At 39.3% G+C, this 17,994-nt stretch overlaps 1 protein-coding gene and 2 long non-coding RNA genes across 4 annotated transcripts in view; 1 reads left to right on the top strand and 2 right to left on the bottom strand.

The window, feature by feature from the left end:
- nt5c1aa (5'-nucleotidase, cytosolic IAa) overlaps positions 1-17,994 on the top strand; it is a gene marked incomplete at its 3' end in the record, with an annotated part of 34,169 nt that overhangs the window by 7,799 nt on the left and 8,376 nt on the right. The window contains 3 exon segments of the mRNA XM_024257942.2: positions 5,934-5,978; positions 16,592-16,759; positions 16,840-16,969. Coding sequence (XP_024113710.1) covers positions 5,934-5,978; positions 16,592-16,759; positions 16,840-16,969 — 343 coding nt within the window.
- On the bottom strand, positions 375-6,628 carry LOC112136324. Its single transcript, XR_002917328.2, has 3 exons — positions 5,488-6,628; positions 5,372-5,424; positions 375-562 (listed from the first exon to the last, which is right to left on the bottom strand). It is a non-coding gene; the product is annotated as an uncharacterized LOC112136324 (long non-coding RNA).
- On the bottom strand, positions 9,323-12,986 carry LOC112136323. 2 transcript variants are annotated; one of them, XR_002917327.2, is made up of 4 exons: positions 12,392-12,985; positions 11,747-12,213; positions 11,370-11,457; positions 9,323-9,976 (listed from the first exon to the last, which is right to left on the bottom strand). It is a non-coding gene; the product is annotated as an uncharacterized LOC112136323 (long non-coding RNA). The 2 variants fall into 2 exon arrangements; XR_002917326.2 differs by having other exon boundaries at positions 11,370-12,213; positions 12,392-12,986.

Genomic DNA, 17,994 nt, shown 5'->3' with positions numbered 1-17,994 from the left:
ATTTTCTTGAGAAAATGCTGATGCGGCCCAGCCTCACCTAGATTCTGCCTCCAGTGGCCCCCGGTTGATTTGAGTTTGAGACCCCTGGTGTAGACAGAAAAGACCCAGAAAAGATTCAGACTTCTTCTTCTTGCCATGAGGCAACAATGATAACCACAGCATCATCATGCAATGCTAATTTTTGTGCAGTTCATTGGAATGTTGCATTCTTCATTTAGAAACACATGGATTTGTACATAGATTATTTATCTGCTGATTCTAAAGGTTCTGTAGCTGATAAATCAGATACTATGTTTAAAGTGTTAGTCGTACTTATGCATGTGCATATTATGAAACAGAAATCCTGACTGAACCAGAGCAGGGGATGACCAGAAAAAGGGATGATACCATTTAATGTAGTCACTTCTTTACATTTAGCTTCTGTCCGAGCCACATGGTGGACCCCCTCGATCAAAACGTTGACACTGGCTCTGAGGGAGGTATCAGGTCACATTTATAGTTTTTGGTTTGACCTGACCATGTAGTTGGACCTCAGGTGGACACTCTCCACTGGGCCTCGGAGCTGCAACAATACAATGCAAAAAAAAAAATGCAAAAAGTCAAACTCCTTTATCACAAAAGAGAAACACCTGGTTATAAACGTTGCTTGAAGTCAAACCTCTTATAAATTTGTAAAATAACCTTCTTTTGTGTACATAAGCTTTACAAAAATCCAGAGAAAATCCCAGGAAGCATATGTGAAAACAGACTGAACACCAATGAGTATCTCTGAAGCTTCACTCCTGCAGCTTCTAGTTGCAGAACCAACATTAGGGTCGGGCGCCAAAATTCAGTTCCAAGTAGGAATCGTTATGATTTACGCGGTTCTATCGAAACCGAAAGAAGCTGCTGCAAACGGTTCCTCATTTCGGTTCTTAGTTTCATTGAAGGTCTATTTGTCTTAGGACATGTGAATCACTTCTACTCTGTTCAGTACTTTGAAGTTCTAGACAATCCTTCTGTCTCTCCTGTGATAGTGGGCGGGCTTGTTTAAGACCGCTGACGGGGCGAACACGAGAGCGCGCAGCGATGGAATGCCTGGCACCATTTTACAGCAGGTCACAGAAGTTTAATAGGTCCCTGCGTCGCATCAGCCAATCAGAAACTCAGCTTTGGGCATGTGATGTTTTCAGTGACCCAATCAGCGGTTAATATACTAATCCAATAGGAGCGTTTTGTCCTGTTGCAGCGCGGTGGTTCTCTGGCGACAGCCAGCCTCCTGGTCTTCAACGGAGCTCGCTCGTTCAGTACGCCGGCAGACAGACAGCCGCTGCGGGGAGCGTGGGCAGCCTGCTCAGGTCTCCCGAAATGTGATGTTTCTTTTATTTTCATCAAGACAATAATAAAATAGGTCCCTTCATTTTTCCCCTCTCGGGTCAATGAGGAGCCTTCAAACTGTGTCACAGAGACACAGAAACAGTGGAAGCGCCTGTCATCCAGACACACCCCTGAGTGAGATCCAAGCCCGGTAACGAGAAAGTCTTTGAAAGATTTCAGTTTTTCTTTTTTTGTAGATTTTTGTAGAACTCACAATAAATAAACCTGATGTCCGTGTCTTCCATTCATTGTAAGTATGACATACGCAGACATGCACACGCAGCCGCGATGTCTAACTCAGGATCACATTTGTCTGGCAGCGAGCAAAGCAGCGAATTCGCCGCACGGTGCAGAGGGGTGGGCCACCGCTTTGCAGCTGAGAGGTTGAGGAGCTCTGATTTAGGCCGTGTCCACACGTAGGCGAGTATCTGCTAAAACGAATATATTTTTATACGTTTTGGCCTATCATCCACACAAAACTGAAGATTTACGTTACTCAAAACGGTGCATTTGGAAAACTCCAGCCAAAGTGAAGATTTTGGAAAACTCAAGTTCTGCGTCTGCGTCTGGACATGAATAACCGGTGATTTACGTTTTTAAACGTCACTTTTTGCGACAATTCATGCATACACGTCAGTACTAGCTGCGTTTCCATTACACATTTGCGCAATACTTTATCGAAATTCTAGTAATTTAAAAAAAAAAAAACAATGTTTCGAAATGACACTGTTTCCATTAAATCATCATTTTACGATAAAGCACAAACCAACTCACGCGATAAGTCATTAAAAACACGACGATGAATGAGAACAAGTTTTTATTTTTATTTGACTCACTAAAAAAGGAGCATTGCGGTGACGTCACAACTCTGTCTGGAGAGCGTGTGCCGCTCAGAGTCTATTGACAGTCTCAGGTGAGAAACCTGTTCAGTGGTTTTTAAAAAAATAACCATTCCAGCAAGTAAGCTGCTGGACCTTTTTCTGTTTAAAAACACGACGAGATCCATTTAAGTTTCTGTCCCTGCACTCACGCTTTTCCTCAAACGAGACTTCAGCATCTTCAGACTCCAAGCTGCAGAAGTGCAGCTGCAGATGAAGCCGTGAGGAAATCTTGGTGATTTTATTATGGAGGAGCTGCACGATTCCGTATGACACTCAACTTATAATGAGCTGTGAAGCTGTTGGATCTCTCCTGCCGCCCGCTGCACTTAGGACAGACACTTCATACAAAGAGGTGCATCTGTTTTGAAAAAAGTGTTTCCAAATACCCAAATACCACCTCCTCTAAACCCAAAAACATTTTTTTTTTTTTTTAAATGCGAATTTTTTTGAAATTGTGGTGTTTCCATTAGGAGAATTTATTATGGAAATTCCAATTTGCTAAATTTCAGAGTTAATGGAAACACTGTCAACTACTGTTCTGGCAAGCTCATAACCGTATCCAAGAGCGCAAGTATGCGGGGACGTGTGGATGGAATTATTTTTAAAACAGTCATGTGTGGACGCAACACTTTTTATAAAACGGAGGTCAGCAGATATGCGTTTGTAGAAATACCTGCCTACGTGTGTACATGGCCTTAATATGAACAGCCAGCACTTGAAAAAAACGACGACACCCAAAACGTCAGTTTTTGATGAGGTCTTCCATGCGTCAATATGAGACAACTTAGGAATAAAAATCTGTTGATTTGTGAAGATGTTGGAATTATTTTTTATTACTGAAGTACCGAAATCGGTACCGATTAGGAACTAGGGCTGTAACGAGTATCCGGGTGCTGGGGTACTCCCGATTCGCTCCCGAAAATTCGAGTATGGATATTCACGACATCCAAGATCGTGTAGAAAATATTGTGCATTCTCCTGATTTTCATATTGCAGAACAGATTCTGTGTTTCTCCTGATGTTCATATATTATTAGCTGAGATTCAAAGCGGTTCACTATCCCGTGAGAACCAAGGTCACTACCCTGCAGAAGGATGTAGGAGCTGGACAGATAAGAAACGTGTGAACCCATCTTGCTATTACCTTCTAAGTACACAGGAAATTCCGCCTGAAATATGATTGGATATGCAAATGCCTGTAATGCTTATGTCATCTGTCAATAAAACCAGCCTGTTGCTTCCGGACAACAGGATTTTGAAGCACAGAGTTGTGCAGAATCTAATCCTGCCGCGGCAAAGGTGAAACGTACAAACGGGGTTTGTCTGGATATCACCCTCATCTGAACAGCGTTCCTTTCTCCGGACCCACCAGAAAGAGAACTGGGAGTTCTGCTTTCTACAATCCCTAATTCGTGATCCTTATAAATGTAGGAAATTGTAGTGAAATATGATCATAATAACATCTGGGGACGATGTATTTTTGCTCTGACATGCAGATTAATGTAGGATTTTAAGTTTACAAACTAAAACAAACCGAAAGAGCCGCGGTACTGCCAACGGAAGTAAACATCTTCGTGACGGTGAAGCTTGCGGTTTTCAAAGTAAAACTAGCGAGTGCTTTTTTTCCGTTCAAAAACTGAGACTGAAGTTCCGTTCACAGGCATAACTTCTGAAACAATGAATTAGCTTTAACATCGGAGCTTTAGCTTCAGTGTTTACATTCGTTTGGTTATGGTAACTCTTTAACATTTGACACAATTACCGAAACTTCATCTTATTCTGAAGAAACAGCCTCGCGCTGCTGAAACGTGAATCAGATGATTCTGCTGCAAAAAAAAAAAAAAACTTTTCATAGGAGCCCTGCAGCAATATGTGATGCTTAGAACGTAAAATATTGAAGAACTTTGAGGATAGAAAACTGTGGAGAACATTTTCAGGTTTTGCTGTTAGATGATCCAAAACAGCAGGGATTTTTATCCTTTTTATGTTTTACTGCTAAAACAGAAGATTGAAAAAAAAAAAAAAGTTTAAAATGACAAACAAAATTTATTTTTATCTGAATCTTTGTGTTTTTTAATCAGATCAGTTTTCTTCATTTTGATCTCCTGTTCTAAATAAATGTATAAATGTTGATAAAATACAAATAATTTCAATTTTCATCCATCCAGTAAATATACATAGCAATAAACATTATATTAAAAAGTAAGAATCGTGGTTCGATTTGTGAATTGTTGAGCTTGATTCGTGAATCAAATCGGATCGCCACCTAAGCAGTGATCCACAGCCCTATTAACCGAAACCAAAGAACCGCTTTTCTCTTTGCAGTTTCACCAAAGCCAAAAATAGTTTTTATAACAGACTTAATTGACCAAAAAAAGTCTTACAGGTCAAGCATAAAGTGGCGATCTGTGTTCAGTTTGAAATAGCCCGTTTGAGGTGATGCAGGTCAAACTTCTTCAGAGAGCACCTGAAACAGAATTCTGTGGATGTCAGCAAGATGCTGCAGAAGTTCTGGGACAGTGAAATCAAAATGACCATCATAAAAAGAAGCAGTTTATCCGGCAAAGACCAAGAGTGTGGTTTGAATTGATGCTGAATCAGGAGTGAGGGAACTTACAGTGTAACAGTAAAAGCTGTTGTTTTTGGCAATAGTTAGTGTTAAAAAGGACATGCTAATGAACTTTTTAAGAAAGAATCTAAAAACGATAATGAATGACATCAGAGTCTGTCTGAACTCCTGCTGGACGAGCGGCTGGCAGACATGTTTCATACTGAACAAACTGATGCAGCTGGAAGCCGATCAGATGAATGAAAACAGGTTATTTGAATATAAACTTGAACATTGAAAAGCAAGCATCCACTTGAATCTTGAGTTCCAGTGTCTGATTTATCCACATCCTATCATAGAAGGAGAAGGCCTCTAACTGCTGCTTCTCAATCATCCAGGCTGTGAACAGGAAGTTGCAAACATAAATGGCTAACAGGATGTTTTGTTGTCCTCGCTGTCATTCCCTGGTTCCACAGAGGAACACGGGTCTGGGTTAGGGTTACCCTTTCTGCCAAGCTTCAGACATCCCCATTGGCCTTTACCTTTTCTATAAATATCCACAGGCCCTCCCTCCACTCTCTACTCACTCTCTCCTCTTCATCTCTCCCACCTCCTCTTCCCTTATTTCCTTCCCATGTCCCTGCAGACAGAAGGTAAGTCTCACAGGTTGATTTCTGCCCTGAATTAAAGCAGCTCATCTTACCCATTATGATTATCAGCCCCTTATAACCAGTGACAGTGAGCTTGAAGGTCCTGTGAGCGCCGGAGCAGAGAAGTCTCATGGTGGGAGCCAACCCAGCGGGTCGGAGCCCTCAGAGAGGACAGGCAGTTAACACATACAGTATCATATCTCAGGCTCTGGGCCGGCGTCCAGACTGTGTGACATGTTATTCATAGAGTAAACTGACTCGAACGCACACGCTTCACCAAAGGTCTGGTACAAATTTCTGCAATTAACCAAGAGCACTGTGTTCTCCTCTGTAAAGACAATTTCGCCTGTTTTTAGACATCTTTGAGAAAAGGTCCCTCATCTATCAGTGTCTGTAGCTTCATAGGAATCTATACTGATGTCTCAGAGGCTCTGAGCGGATGTTAAACCATGTGCAAAACTGTCTACTGTGAGTGAAACAAAACTGTCATTGTGCTAAGGTGACAGGCAGACGGGCCCGGAAGGTGGAGGGAGGCGTGTTCTTTGTAAGTATGTCCCGTCACGACAAGAGTATTGAGCCACCATCAGTGCTGTCCTCCCTGCATGATCACAAACCTCACTAACCACGGCCCGACCTGACGCCTCGCCGCACGCCTTCTGCTGACTCATGCCGCTCTGGCTGCTGCAGGCTGGACGGAGATGAAGAAGCAACAGCTGTGGCTCTTTAATCTCTGTGTTTCTGATATGAGTGAACAGATTATGCACTGTCCTAAATGTTGCATAAAAACTGCTGTTTTTTTAAGAGAAGATGACAACTGCTGGGTGTGATTTAAACTGCTATCAGCTTTGGTTTTAAAAATAGGTGCAGACCTTTACAGCTCTGGACCGGAGCTTTTCTGAACACGACTGTGAGGATCCTTGGCTGTTCCATGAGGGACTGTTTGTTTTCAAAGCAGGAATTCAATATTGCAGTTTTTTATCTGACATTTAGGCTCTTTTTTATGATCGCTGCTACTCAAAGAATGATACGGCTACTGCAAGAGTAGAGATACAACTTCTGATGGTCTGTTTCCATCCTACAGAAATACATGAAGCAAAATTGACAAAAGGACAGTTTCTTTTTTACTTTGAAGAACTTAAAGTCAAGGCCCGGGGGCCGGATCTGGCCCTCTGGGTAATTCTATCCGGCCCTCAAGATCATTTTATTTTATTGTTATTAATGGCCCGATGTTGTCTTGTGCTTATTTCTAACTTGTATAGTTTTGACAAAATATATTTTTATGGAGAGTAAAATATTGAAAGTTATCTAAGGTTTAAGTTGATTTATTCTGGAATAATATTCCTGCATTTTTATTATTCAAAATTATGTTAAAAAGTTACGGTTTTAAAATAAAAAATGGCATTCTGCTAGCTTCCTGGACTATTTTGGCATTTATAACTATTTTAGAGTTTAGGTAATATTTCAGCTACATGCTAGCTGTTTTGGCTAATTAAACCATTACAAACATACCCTTCTGATTATAGCAGCGTAGAGTCATCCTTCCAAACCTTTGCGATGGTTTTGATGACTCCAGAGATCCAGTAAACACCATAATGTCAACCTGTGTGGAGATTAAAGGAGAAGGGGCTTCTTTTTTCAACTCTTATCTTGGTTTGTGATGTCACAGCACCCTTGAAATCGAAACCAATCAGTGTTTTTCAGGCTTTAAAGCAAAAATAATTCATTCAGTTTTTTCTCATTCAATGTGTTATAAGGAGAGCAAGCATCATAAAAATGACCAATATATTCTTTTAGGTAAATAATGGAGTCTTTAGCAAACCTCAGCAGGAATATCTAACATTAAACTTTGTTTTTCTGCCCGGGTGTGCCTCAGGGACATTCACAGATTTGGTTGCATGCACATCATTAACACTGTATCTATGTCTGAATAAAGCCTGGACAACCTTTAGTGCCTTAATGGTTGTTTGGATTTATGCTGGCAACAAAGAAACAGAAAAACTGTAGCACATGCAGTACTAAGCATGTTTTATAGACCCGTGTATCCAGGAAGGCTTTCATGTTTTTACTACTGGAAAACAGCAAAAAATAAATCTAAATGTGAACTTTTTAAATGTGTCCAAATGAAGTAGAAAGTGTTTTGTCAGTGCACTTTTTTCAGTCATAATAATTCAAAAAGTTTGACCGAAGCCAAGCTTTAGTATAAGTTAGATGAGGCCATAGAGTCATGTGAGTTTCTGAGCAGGTAAGTGTTTAGATGGAACATGGCTAAATACAGAAACAATGGCTCTGAGCTTTTTCCAGCCTGTGGCCTATTTACAAATGTACAGCCATTATTACCAGAACCCAGCAGGCAGATGTCTCGATACATAGATTTCCTGCCTGACCGCAAAGGAAGCCTGAATGCATGAGGACACATCACCCCAAAGCAGTTTTTTTGGAGTACTTTTGTGAGTCTGAAGAGGATTTTAAAGCTGGAGGGGGTGGGACCACACAGATCAGTTTACAGCGTTTCTTTGTTTATCGTGGGAGTTACATTCTAACAGTATCTCGCAATAGTTGAAGTTCATCAAGTAAAGCTGTAAAACTCTCTACACACTTTATGCAGTTTTCTGAGTGACATAAACATTTTCACACTTTTATCTCTTCTTAAAATCTCAAAGTTCAAAGCTTCAATTTTCAAATAAAAATTCAATGAGACCACTACGAATCACAATGTAGTGAGAGAACACTGCACTCAACTTTGTCATCAAGGTAAGCCGAGGGGCAGAGCCATAAGCACTTAAGTTTGTTGGTCCATACGCCAGCCGATGAACAGTAATGATTTTAATGATCAGAGGATGCTCCACATACTCTATTTAGGTGTTAAGTCTGTCTCTAACATTACAGTCAGTGGGAAATTTCTGAAACCAACTGTTGCTCTGCAGAAACTATGTCCTTAAACATGACACAGATGTTTCGATTTTGTCTAAATACAGCATAACCATAATGAAAAGACCACTGGAAACGCTTTGAAAACAGAACAGAAGGTGATTGGGGTGGGACTTTAAACCACATCACCCTGCAGGTGAATGTGAGAAACTTTATGATGCATCTGTTTCTTCAAATGTTTTACTTCTGAAAAAAATGTTAAAAAATAAAAAGTAATCCAGGAGTCATTTGTCACAAGCGACCTGTGATTGGTTTGGAAGTAACTTGCATACAAATTTGCAGTGTGAACTATAAATTGTTCCATAACAGTTAAAGCATCAACACAATTGATTTACAACTCCCCTTACAGGTGGATCAATACTGTCTTTGTCTTTGGTGAAAAAAGAAACCTGTACAGGGGATTCAGGTGGTCTGTAGGAAATATCAACATTGTAGAAGGCTTGGTGGTCCTGTCGAGTGAAAATGTTCGGCACATTTTTTCCTACGGGCATGCTGCGGTTGACAGGTCGTAGTGAACACTTAAAGGGGCCATGCCATGATTTTCTTAAGTCTTTTAGAGTAAACTATATCCATATAAATGATCATATATTACCTTTGGACTAACACACTGTAAACCCAGATAAGTAGAGTTTACTAAAATAATTAGTAACATTAATTGCTCTGCCACTTCATTCTGCTGTTAATTTTAAGTTAAGTGCACAAACTTCCAGGTTGATTAAACTTAAAATATTTAGTAATATTAACTGCATTGCCATTTTATTCTACTGTTAATTTTAAGTTAAGTGCACTAACCTTCAAGATGATTAAACTTACCATTATTAGTAAGATCAATTTCTTTACATATTTATTTCACTTATAACTTGAAGCTGAATACACTAACCTCCAAGTTGGTTTGCCTTAAAAACCCCTTTGCCCAAGACTGCTATTAAATTAAGGAAATAAAATGCAAAATCAGACGAGTACATTCTTGATTATTTATTTGTCTCCATACACAGAAATTTGTCTTGTTAACATGTTTTTTAAACTTGTCTTTATCTGGTCAATAAAAAATGTTTGTAATAAAAACATAATAATAATAATAATAATACTGTTCTGAATCAGTATAGCATTAAACTACAACATCAACAATGCTATGCAACATAGGTAGCAATGGGAATTAAACTACATTCATGCTAAAAACATTAATCATACACAATCAGCATGAAATCAAATTGGAAAATCAGTGGCAATGCATAAATAAAACTTGCATATCGAACAGTGCCAACAGTAATGGTATTTTTAAAGTGCAACATTACAAATAACCAAACACTCCCATCCAGAGCAATGGGTTAAGACCCCTGTTTTAAACACACACTTACTTCTTCAAAGATTGAATTTGGGTTTCCACCCACCTCTGCCAAAGTTGAGCCTGACCAAATGAATAAAGTGGAAGGTGCTTTTCATGCACTTGGGGTAATCCAAGTGCAACGCATTGATCAGTCCAAAAAGGACACAGAAAGCCAGCGGTAGGTTGGCCAAGATGATGCTCACTCTGGATGGGTTGAGTGGAGGATGTTTGTCACTGCAGAGGATTCCCACTGGAGTTTCACTGTACAAGTCCTTGTCAGTTGCATCCTAACAGAAAAAGAAACAGAGAAGACAATGCAATGTCAATATGCTGTATTGACTGATTTAAATCAGATTTGAGATAGAACTATTCAAGTACTTTTCAAGAAATAAAAATATATATATACACACACACACACACACACGATATTTTCATTCCAACATAAAAATAAAAAACAGCAAAACTAAAAAAAAACATTCACTTCATCATAAACAATAATGTAATAAATATTGATCAAATTAAACAGACGTTTTTATTTTAAATGTTAATGTCACCACTATTATAACTCAAAGATTTTTTTCTTTGTTTTATTCTTTTGCATTAGACTCGTTTTTGACTGTTCATTTTTATATTATGTGTGAAAGTTGATCATGAGGGCCTCAGAATGGTACCTGCTCATTGACTGGTAATAGTAAAAACAGAGTGCTAACAGGCTTACTCTAATTCCTTGTTCTGTGTGTGGACTTCTCTGTAAGTACGAGTCGAAAGATTTCTTTATGGGACCTCATAAGGACTAACTTGTTTTATGTAGACAGATCATGGCCCAAAATTATATGAGCTCACAGTCCTTGTACAATCAAACTAAATTGTAGGCTGAAAGCGAAATAAAAGCAAACGAAGGTAATTTACATAGACTTGCTTAGTAACTGTTTGAGCCTTATTATTCTCTCCTGCTTATGATGGAAGAATAGCTTATTATACCAACTTCCTTCCATAATATAACTTTGAGGTTACACAGTAAATAAATTAAAGTGTTTAGCATTAGATGTATGCAACTGATGCTTATGCGTTATAGTAAATCAGGTATAAAACATGTTAAGCTAACATAAAACCAGTTAGTCCTTATTAAGTCCCATAAAGAGATCTTGTGGCTCATACTTACAATAAAGTCCACTCCAGGGAATTGGAGTAAGTCAGGTGTTGTTTTGTTTTTATTATTAACCGCTTTTGAGTCCATTTGTCATTCAAAGAAAGCTTGTTCCTAATTATGGAGTCTTTCATCAATGGCAACCTACATGTGAATCAAGTTTTGATAAAAATCATAAAACCGAAAATTATTCATTTTAAGCTTATCATTATGTTTCAAACAGCAAAGTAAACCATTTCGAGCCAACATATCAATATAGCCGAAGTTCCCTTTAAAGAGAGAAATAGTGGATTTTCATGATTTGTTTCCTTTAAGATTTGTGTCAAAAAGTAAGAATATATTTAACTTATGAATTTATGTTTCCCACACTAGTTAATGACAGTTTCATGGAAATAAAGCCAAATGGGAAAGTTCAATATTTTGGAAAAGTTAATTTGTTTGTAATTAGTAGTAATTATTATTTAATAGAAAATTCATATCAGGTGGTTGTGTTGTGAATCAATAATGCAGATATTAAAAACAAACTCAGTTACTTAAAGCAGCTTTTGAAGAATGCAGGTCATCCCCCAAGACGACTGGCAGTCCCCGAAGACAAAGGCACCTGATGTCTGGCTCAGTGGTCTGGAAGATCATATACACATAGTTAAGTACATTCTTACTGTATATGGTTAAATAGAAACCAGAAAAAAAACGGCACAATTTAATTATTGTATTACAAACTTCCTGGACAGTAGAGAGAGATGGATAGAACGGCAGAAGATGTAGGAACTATTTGTCAGTTTTGTTTTGTTTGTTTTTTAGTAAAGTTACATATAAGTTTATTCATTGTTTTTCCTTAGATTAGTTCATTAATTGGTAAAAGGGGGAATGATAGAGAGCCAAGACATTTCAGGTTGACAAGTCAGCCTACCTTTGTCTGACGTAAAAGGTCAGTTAAAAGTTGTCCACTGAGGCCCCTTTTCTTCCTGAAGAGGTCCATCAAGTTTGGTGAAAAACGGTCAAGTGCCTCAAAGAAGTCTTTGAGATGTTTCCCCATCATTCGGGTGAACCCGTAAAACACCCGAAAATATAATGTATAGGTTCGTGGTCAAAAGAAAGACATTTATAACACTCAACACGATTTGGGTCAGACAGTGTTGACCCCTTTTTGTAAAGACTCAAAAAGGGCAAATGAAAATGCTAATGAAAATATTTTTCCCCACTGCTTTAACAGTCAATGCAAACTTTAGGTCAAACTTAGGACAGAGAAAACCGCGGTCGGTCGCTCACCAGATTCAGTCGTTCTGTCTTTTTTTGTCTCTAGTTCTTCACTCGAGGCCCATGTCGTCGTCGTCTGGCGGGGCAGCCGCCGGTGCAGACGGCTAATTTTCTATGTGTCTTCGAAGAGAAAATGTCCGTTAAAATGCTATATGTTAAAATTCTAGCTAAATGTGTCTAAACATTACCACCCGAGTTTAGCTAATGAACACGTTTTTTTCCCCACTGCTGTAAAAACTCTGGAATGAGAGCTAACTTTTAACAAGCTTCCACAGAGTAAACGTAGTCGCACACTCACCAGCCTCAGTCGTCCTGTCTCCCTCCGTTTCTCATCTCCTGTACTCCAAATAAATGGCGGGCAAAACAGCATCGAAGGGTTGAAAATTTGAAGGAAATGTGACGTGCTGCAACGGTCCTCAGGCAGGTGCCCTATGCTGCGTTCAGGTGCTATCAGAATAATCGGTTAAATGACAGACTGAGAAAAAAAAAAAAAACACACTCAAACACGGATTAGCTACATCAAAAGTCTGCCCATGAAGAGCAAAATAGGTTATTTATTTATTTGCATGAACCATGATATCAAGTTAATATTTTTATGATTTTAGGTACTGCAGAGTGTACTAGTAGAATACAATATCCAGTATGGGGTGAAACCTCTGATATAAAGCTTAAAAAGTGTTTCTGCGTAGTTAAACAACATTTAATATCAAAGGTAACAGTTAGCCGTGTATTTTAAAATCCTTTTAGTATGAAAATATAAAAAGTCTTCTTTGTAGCATCTACCAAATTGAAAAATGACTTCGGAAACTCTAAACCTTCCAACAGTACTTGAATGCAGCGGAATTTTGAGACAAAAACTTAAACATTCAATCACCCTTAACCTTAAAGTTACGTCCATGATGTTACGTTCAATTGTAAGTTCATTCTACTTCGATTTTGTAGATTGTGCTTAAATTTAATAGTAATAGTATGAAACTTAAATTATTTGTGTACATTGAAATTGATTGAGTAGAAATGAAATGCGGGCTAATGTAGGCACGCGCGTAAATGCAGCTTCGGCGCCGGAACTTTCTGCCAGAGCTGCTGTTCGGCCTGCGCGCGAGGGTGCAGCGTTCTCTCCTTAGAACGAGCGTAACTAAATCGGTGGATAGTTTACATACGAGCACATCTACTTATATCATAGTCCAGAATTTTTTCTTCAACCTGCTTCTGGAATTTTTTTTAATCCGTGCAGTACAAACTAGGAAATTTTCCGGCCGAAAATTGCAGTTCACAAAACCACCCTTCAGCTTAAAAAAAAAAAAAAGAGTTAGTTGTCGTCTAATTTTTCCACTATTCGATTACTGTTAATTTATTCTACATCTCCTGTAATTTTCATGAGAAAAAACAATTAGGAGATAGATACTGTTTTTTTAATTCACTAGTGTCGAAGAATTGAATGCTGGAACGAGAGGTCACGTGACCGAATCTAGCAAGCTGATTGGCTGCAAGCGATGTGTACAGGCATACAGGAGCAGATTTCTGTATGCTTATTTGATAATATTTACATTAATATTGATTTATTACTAAATTTATGACTTAATTCTTGTAGTTCGCTTGATTAGCTTTCCAACAATACCCTCCTTTCATGGATTGGACAAATAATGAGAAAGTTACGACAATTTAAAGACTCTAATCTTTGTTTCTGGTCACAGAAATGTCACTGTTTTGCTGTTTATTTAGGAGTAAAATTATACCCTACTTTTGATCACTTAACGTGCCATAACTTTCTTATTCTTTGAGGTATCTTAATGATCTTTATACCGTTGGAATGGTCTCTTTCAGCCATTTCCAGTGATATAAATATCAGAGCAATCAACCTAATATGAACATTTAGGTAACAGTGCACTAAAAAAAACAAAGTATTTATGAAATATCAGTTATTTTTGTGAAGTCTTTTCATACCCTGAAGTAAAAGTACTCAATCTCTCTAGAGTAGTCAGTGTGTCACCCACTAAAAAAAAAAAAACTAATTAAACCAGCTCTCAATTCATTACTCGCATTTTCCAGCAGGAAATAGTCTGCTCTCTTTCTCCACCAGGAAGTAGTCTGCTCCCGTTCTCCTGCCGTTTTCCCAATATCCCGGTCTGTCTGAGCCATTCTCAGATACGTTCAGGATCCATCCCAACATACTGAGCAGACTTGCCAGAAGTTTCTTCACAAAGTTTGAATGCTAAATGGAATCGAATGATTGTTTCTTAGCCATCGCTACACTGGCTCACAACACAGACAGTCGGTGTCTGCAGGACTGTGCACGAGCCGGGGTGGGTATGGGGGTGGGGGGCTCGTGAAGCTAGTTTTGTGGAGAAAATGTTTGTGTTAGCCTGGGTGTTAGCTCACCTTGTGATGTCAGCACGTTTGCAACCTGCACTGCTGCAGACAGTGCAGGTTTTTAGATGATCACTCCTAAATCCATGAACAGATCAATATAATGCTTTGGGGTTATTTATAGCGAAGAATAAACAGTAAAATACTCGTAAAAGTTCAAAAAGTAGAATTCTCATGGTATGGGCTCTTTAAAATAACACATAAGTGTAAGTAAGGGTGAAGTAGGAGAGATGCAGATGCTTTGTAGGAATTTTTATTTTTTTAACCTCTCTCAAACCCTGCAGACCGTATAAGGAGCCGCTAGTGCTGTTCAAGTGATACAAGTGCGCTCCTTGCTGCAGCCTGTTAAAAATGAGGAAATTAGGCATTCAGGGTGTAGTTTTTGTAGACATCCAGTAAGGAGCCAGTACTCACACCTGACTAACGACTGGAGTGTGACGGAAGGACACCTTATGATGTCATCACCCATACCTTTTAAGTGTCTGTAACTTAAATAATCCTTTCAAATACTTCATGATACACTTACCATATACACGACGATGATATATTCTGTTTTCATGTGGCTGTACGAGCCTGAAGGGAACACACCTGCGCTCCCCCCACCTGTCTATGATCCTCCACAGTCCCAGACAACCCGAAGACACACAGCACCCGTACTGCCCACATGATTTTAGTATGGAGATGTCTTGAGCTTCATCTAAAAATGAAGCGTAAACCAACAGAGCAGGGGTAGGGAAGCCTGGTCCTCGAGAGCCACCTTCCTGCATGTTTTCCAATATACCCTGCTCTGGCATGTTCTTATTGGCTGGACACACCTGAACTAGGTAATCAGTCATGAGTAGGGACTCAAACAATTACCTGGTTCAGGTGTGTCCAGCCAATAAGAACATGCCAGTGGAAAACATGCAGGAAGGTGGCTCTCGAGGACCAGGGTTCCCTACCCCTGCAACAGAGGATCGATGAACTCATATACTAACGAGCACCGCCCCCTCCTCCCCCTGTTTGCTGTTTCCTGCTGCTCCCAGATTTTGCTGCACATTTGGATTGTTGGGTCACAGTTTTGAATTAACAGCATGAAACATTGTTCATCCGGTTTTGTACCAACAGCAACAAGAACAACTCAGCAGCTTTCTTCTGATGCTCAGTTTGATGTCATTAGCTCATGTCTACAGTCACTGGCAGAGGGAAAAGTCCTGTGGTTCTTCAGTGAGGCTCCAGTGAAAATAGTGCATTGATGCGAATGCTGTGTAAACATCTGAACTGATGCTGCTCATTCAGCGTTCCACATCTTCACAGCATCCATAAAACCTGCAGGACAGGATGTCTCTGTTTCCTTGACAACAAAGCATGAGAGGACATTCTTCAGTTCTGACCCTCAGGCTGTTCTGACCTCTCCGTCATGTCCTGTGGTCAGCAGAAAGCTTTTTTGAGATTTATGGCAAAAGTTCACTCAAACTGTATCATGTAAAACTTCAGCATCAGATATTTTTCTTAAATAAATAATAAAAGTATTCTTTATTTTTAAAAAAATATGTTTTATTATTCTGTTTCAAAAACACACAACATATTCAAGATTTGTGTATTTGTTGAAACTTAAGAAAGAAACACATTCCTGGAACAATCTCTATCCTTTAAAAGCTTTTCTGCACCACATGAACTCTGTTCAAAGTCTTTATTTTACTCTCTGGACAGAGAATAATACATGAAGTGATATTTTGATCACAGAAATGTTGGGGTTAGGATTTGATTCAGACCATCCTGATGTAGAGGAAACCTCATGGTGAAACACAGAGGTGGGGCTATCATGCTCTGGGCTTGTGCTCTAACCAGACGTTCAATGTGTTGAATCCAAGTAACCAATCTTAGCAGCAAGCTATCAGTGAGATGGCGGGAAAGAGATGTTCTCATCTGACTTTAAACCTGAACCGACCTTTTAATCTGAAATATTCACAGCAAAATATCAGGAGAATTTGATTTATTGTTAAGACAAATTTAGTTTGAACAGACATAATAATTTATTCTTTTGAAATACTAACATTTCTTACCAAACAACTTTTTCCTCAGCATGAGCGCTTGCCTCTACCTGTTGGAAATGTTCGCTCTTGATGCCTTCGTCTTTGTTGCCTTGCAGCCAAAGCCGGAGAACGCCGTGACGATCGCGGTTTCTTCTCGCGTCTTGTTTCGGACGGAGCAAGAACAGAAGGTGTTTGAGCAGAAAGGTGTGGAGGAATACCTGAGGTACCAGGTCGAGCACGAGAATGATCCCTTTGCACCTGGACCAGCTTTTCCATTCGTCAAGGTGAGCTCCCTCCCAGCAGGGTCGGTGTGGGGGTGTGGGTGGGGTGCGTTTCTTGACTGAGCGTCCCTGCATCCGCTCAGGCGCTGGAGGCCGTCAACACCCGCCTGCGGGAGCTGTACCCGCAGAGTGAGGAGCTGTTTGACATCGTCCTGGTCACATACAACCACGCGCACGTGGGAATCCGACTCATCAACACCATCAACCATCACAGTAGGCCTCATGAAGTTTCTATGTCTGCTGTCATTGAAAATGTTTTTATGAAGCACCTTGTCATAGGCCGCTTGGTGAGGATTGAGCCACAGGGCAAAAAATCTTCAAAAAAGGATGTTTTATTTCACCCAACACAAAAAGGCATGGGCCTGCATTAAAATGGGGTCAACTTAACAAAATGTAACTTAGAGAATCGGGGACAAAAGCTCAAACTAACTGAATCAAAACTGTCCCCCTGACAGGAAACATGAGGGAGGTTTTATACTGGCTGATCAGACCAATGACTCCATAGGGAGGGAACCACAAATACAAACATTCAAAACCTAAATACTAACTAAAGAAATAAATTACTAGTAATTTAGAGTTTTAAACAAACAAAACTAAACTTATACTTTATAACAAGTTCAACATGCTTTAACAAAAGAAAACAATAGTCCAACTAATGAATAAACTTTGTTTCCCCTCCATCCTCAAATGGGAGTGTCCAGGAAGTGGTCCAGCTCTGCTTGTGCCACATCATCAGGAACTGTGTAGCTCCTCCCTCTGTCACATCAGGAACTCTTTCAGCTCCTCCCCCTTCCACAGCATCAGACCTCAGAAAACTCAAAAGAATAGAATTACTCAAACAAGATTAACTAAATGTGTGCACAGGTCATTAAGTTAATTTTGTTATGTGATGTGTAAAGTAAAATGGTTTTATGTGCCAGTATTTTACAAAGAAAAATATATATAACAAATGGACTTAACTTAAATGTGGGGCAGTGGGTTCTGCCCTCACACTCCTCGAATCAGCGAATCTGATCTCACTGTTCATGTCAACAAATGTTGAATCCGTACTTTAATTTAAAGGACTTTGTTCAGTGTCTAATTATTAAACTAGCACTTTTTACTATTTCAATTATTATATTTTTAGGATTGACTCTTCTCTTACCAAAACATTTTTTAGGAGGAAAAACTTAAACACATAAATACTTTTGTTTTTTGGGAATTTTCTTTGTTTGAAGGCAATATTAATCAAAATGTGT

Source organism: Oryzias melastigma, linkage group LG11 (assembly GCF_002922805.2).
Source record: "Oryzias melastigma strain HK-1 linkage group LG11, ASM292280v2, whole genome shotgun sequence".
NCBI classification, from domain to species: domain Eukaryota; kingdom Metazoa; phylum Chordata; class Actinopteri; order Beloniformes; family Adrianichthyidae; genus Oryzias; species Oryzias melastigma.
This window is presented reverse-complemented; position numbering and strand designations above follow the sequence as displayed.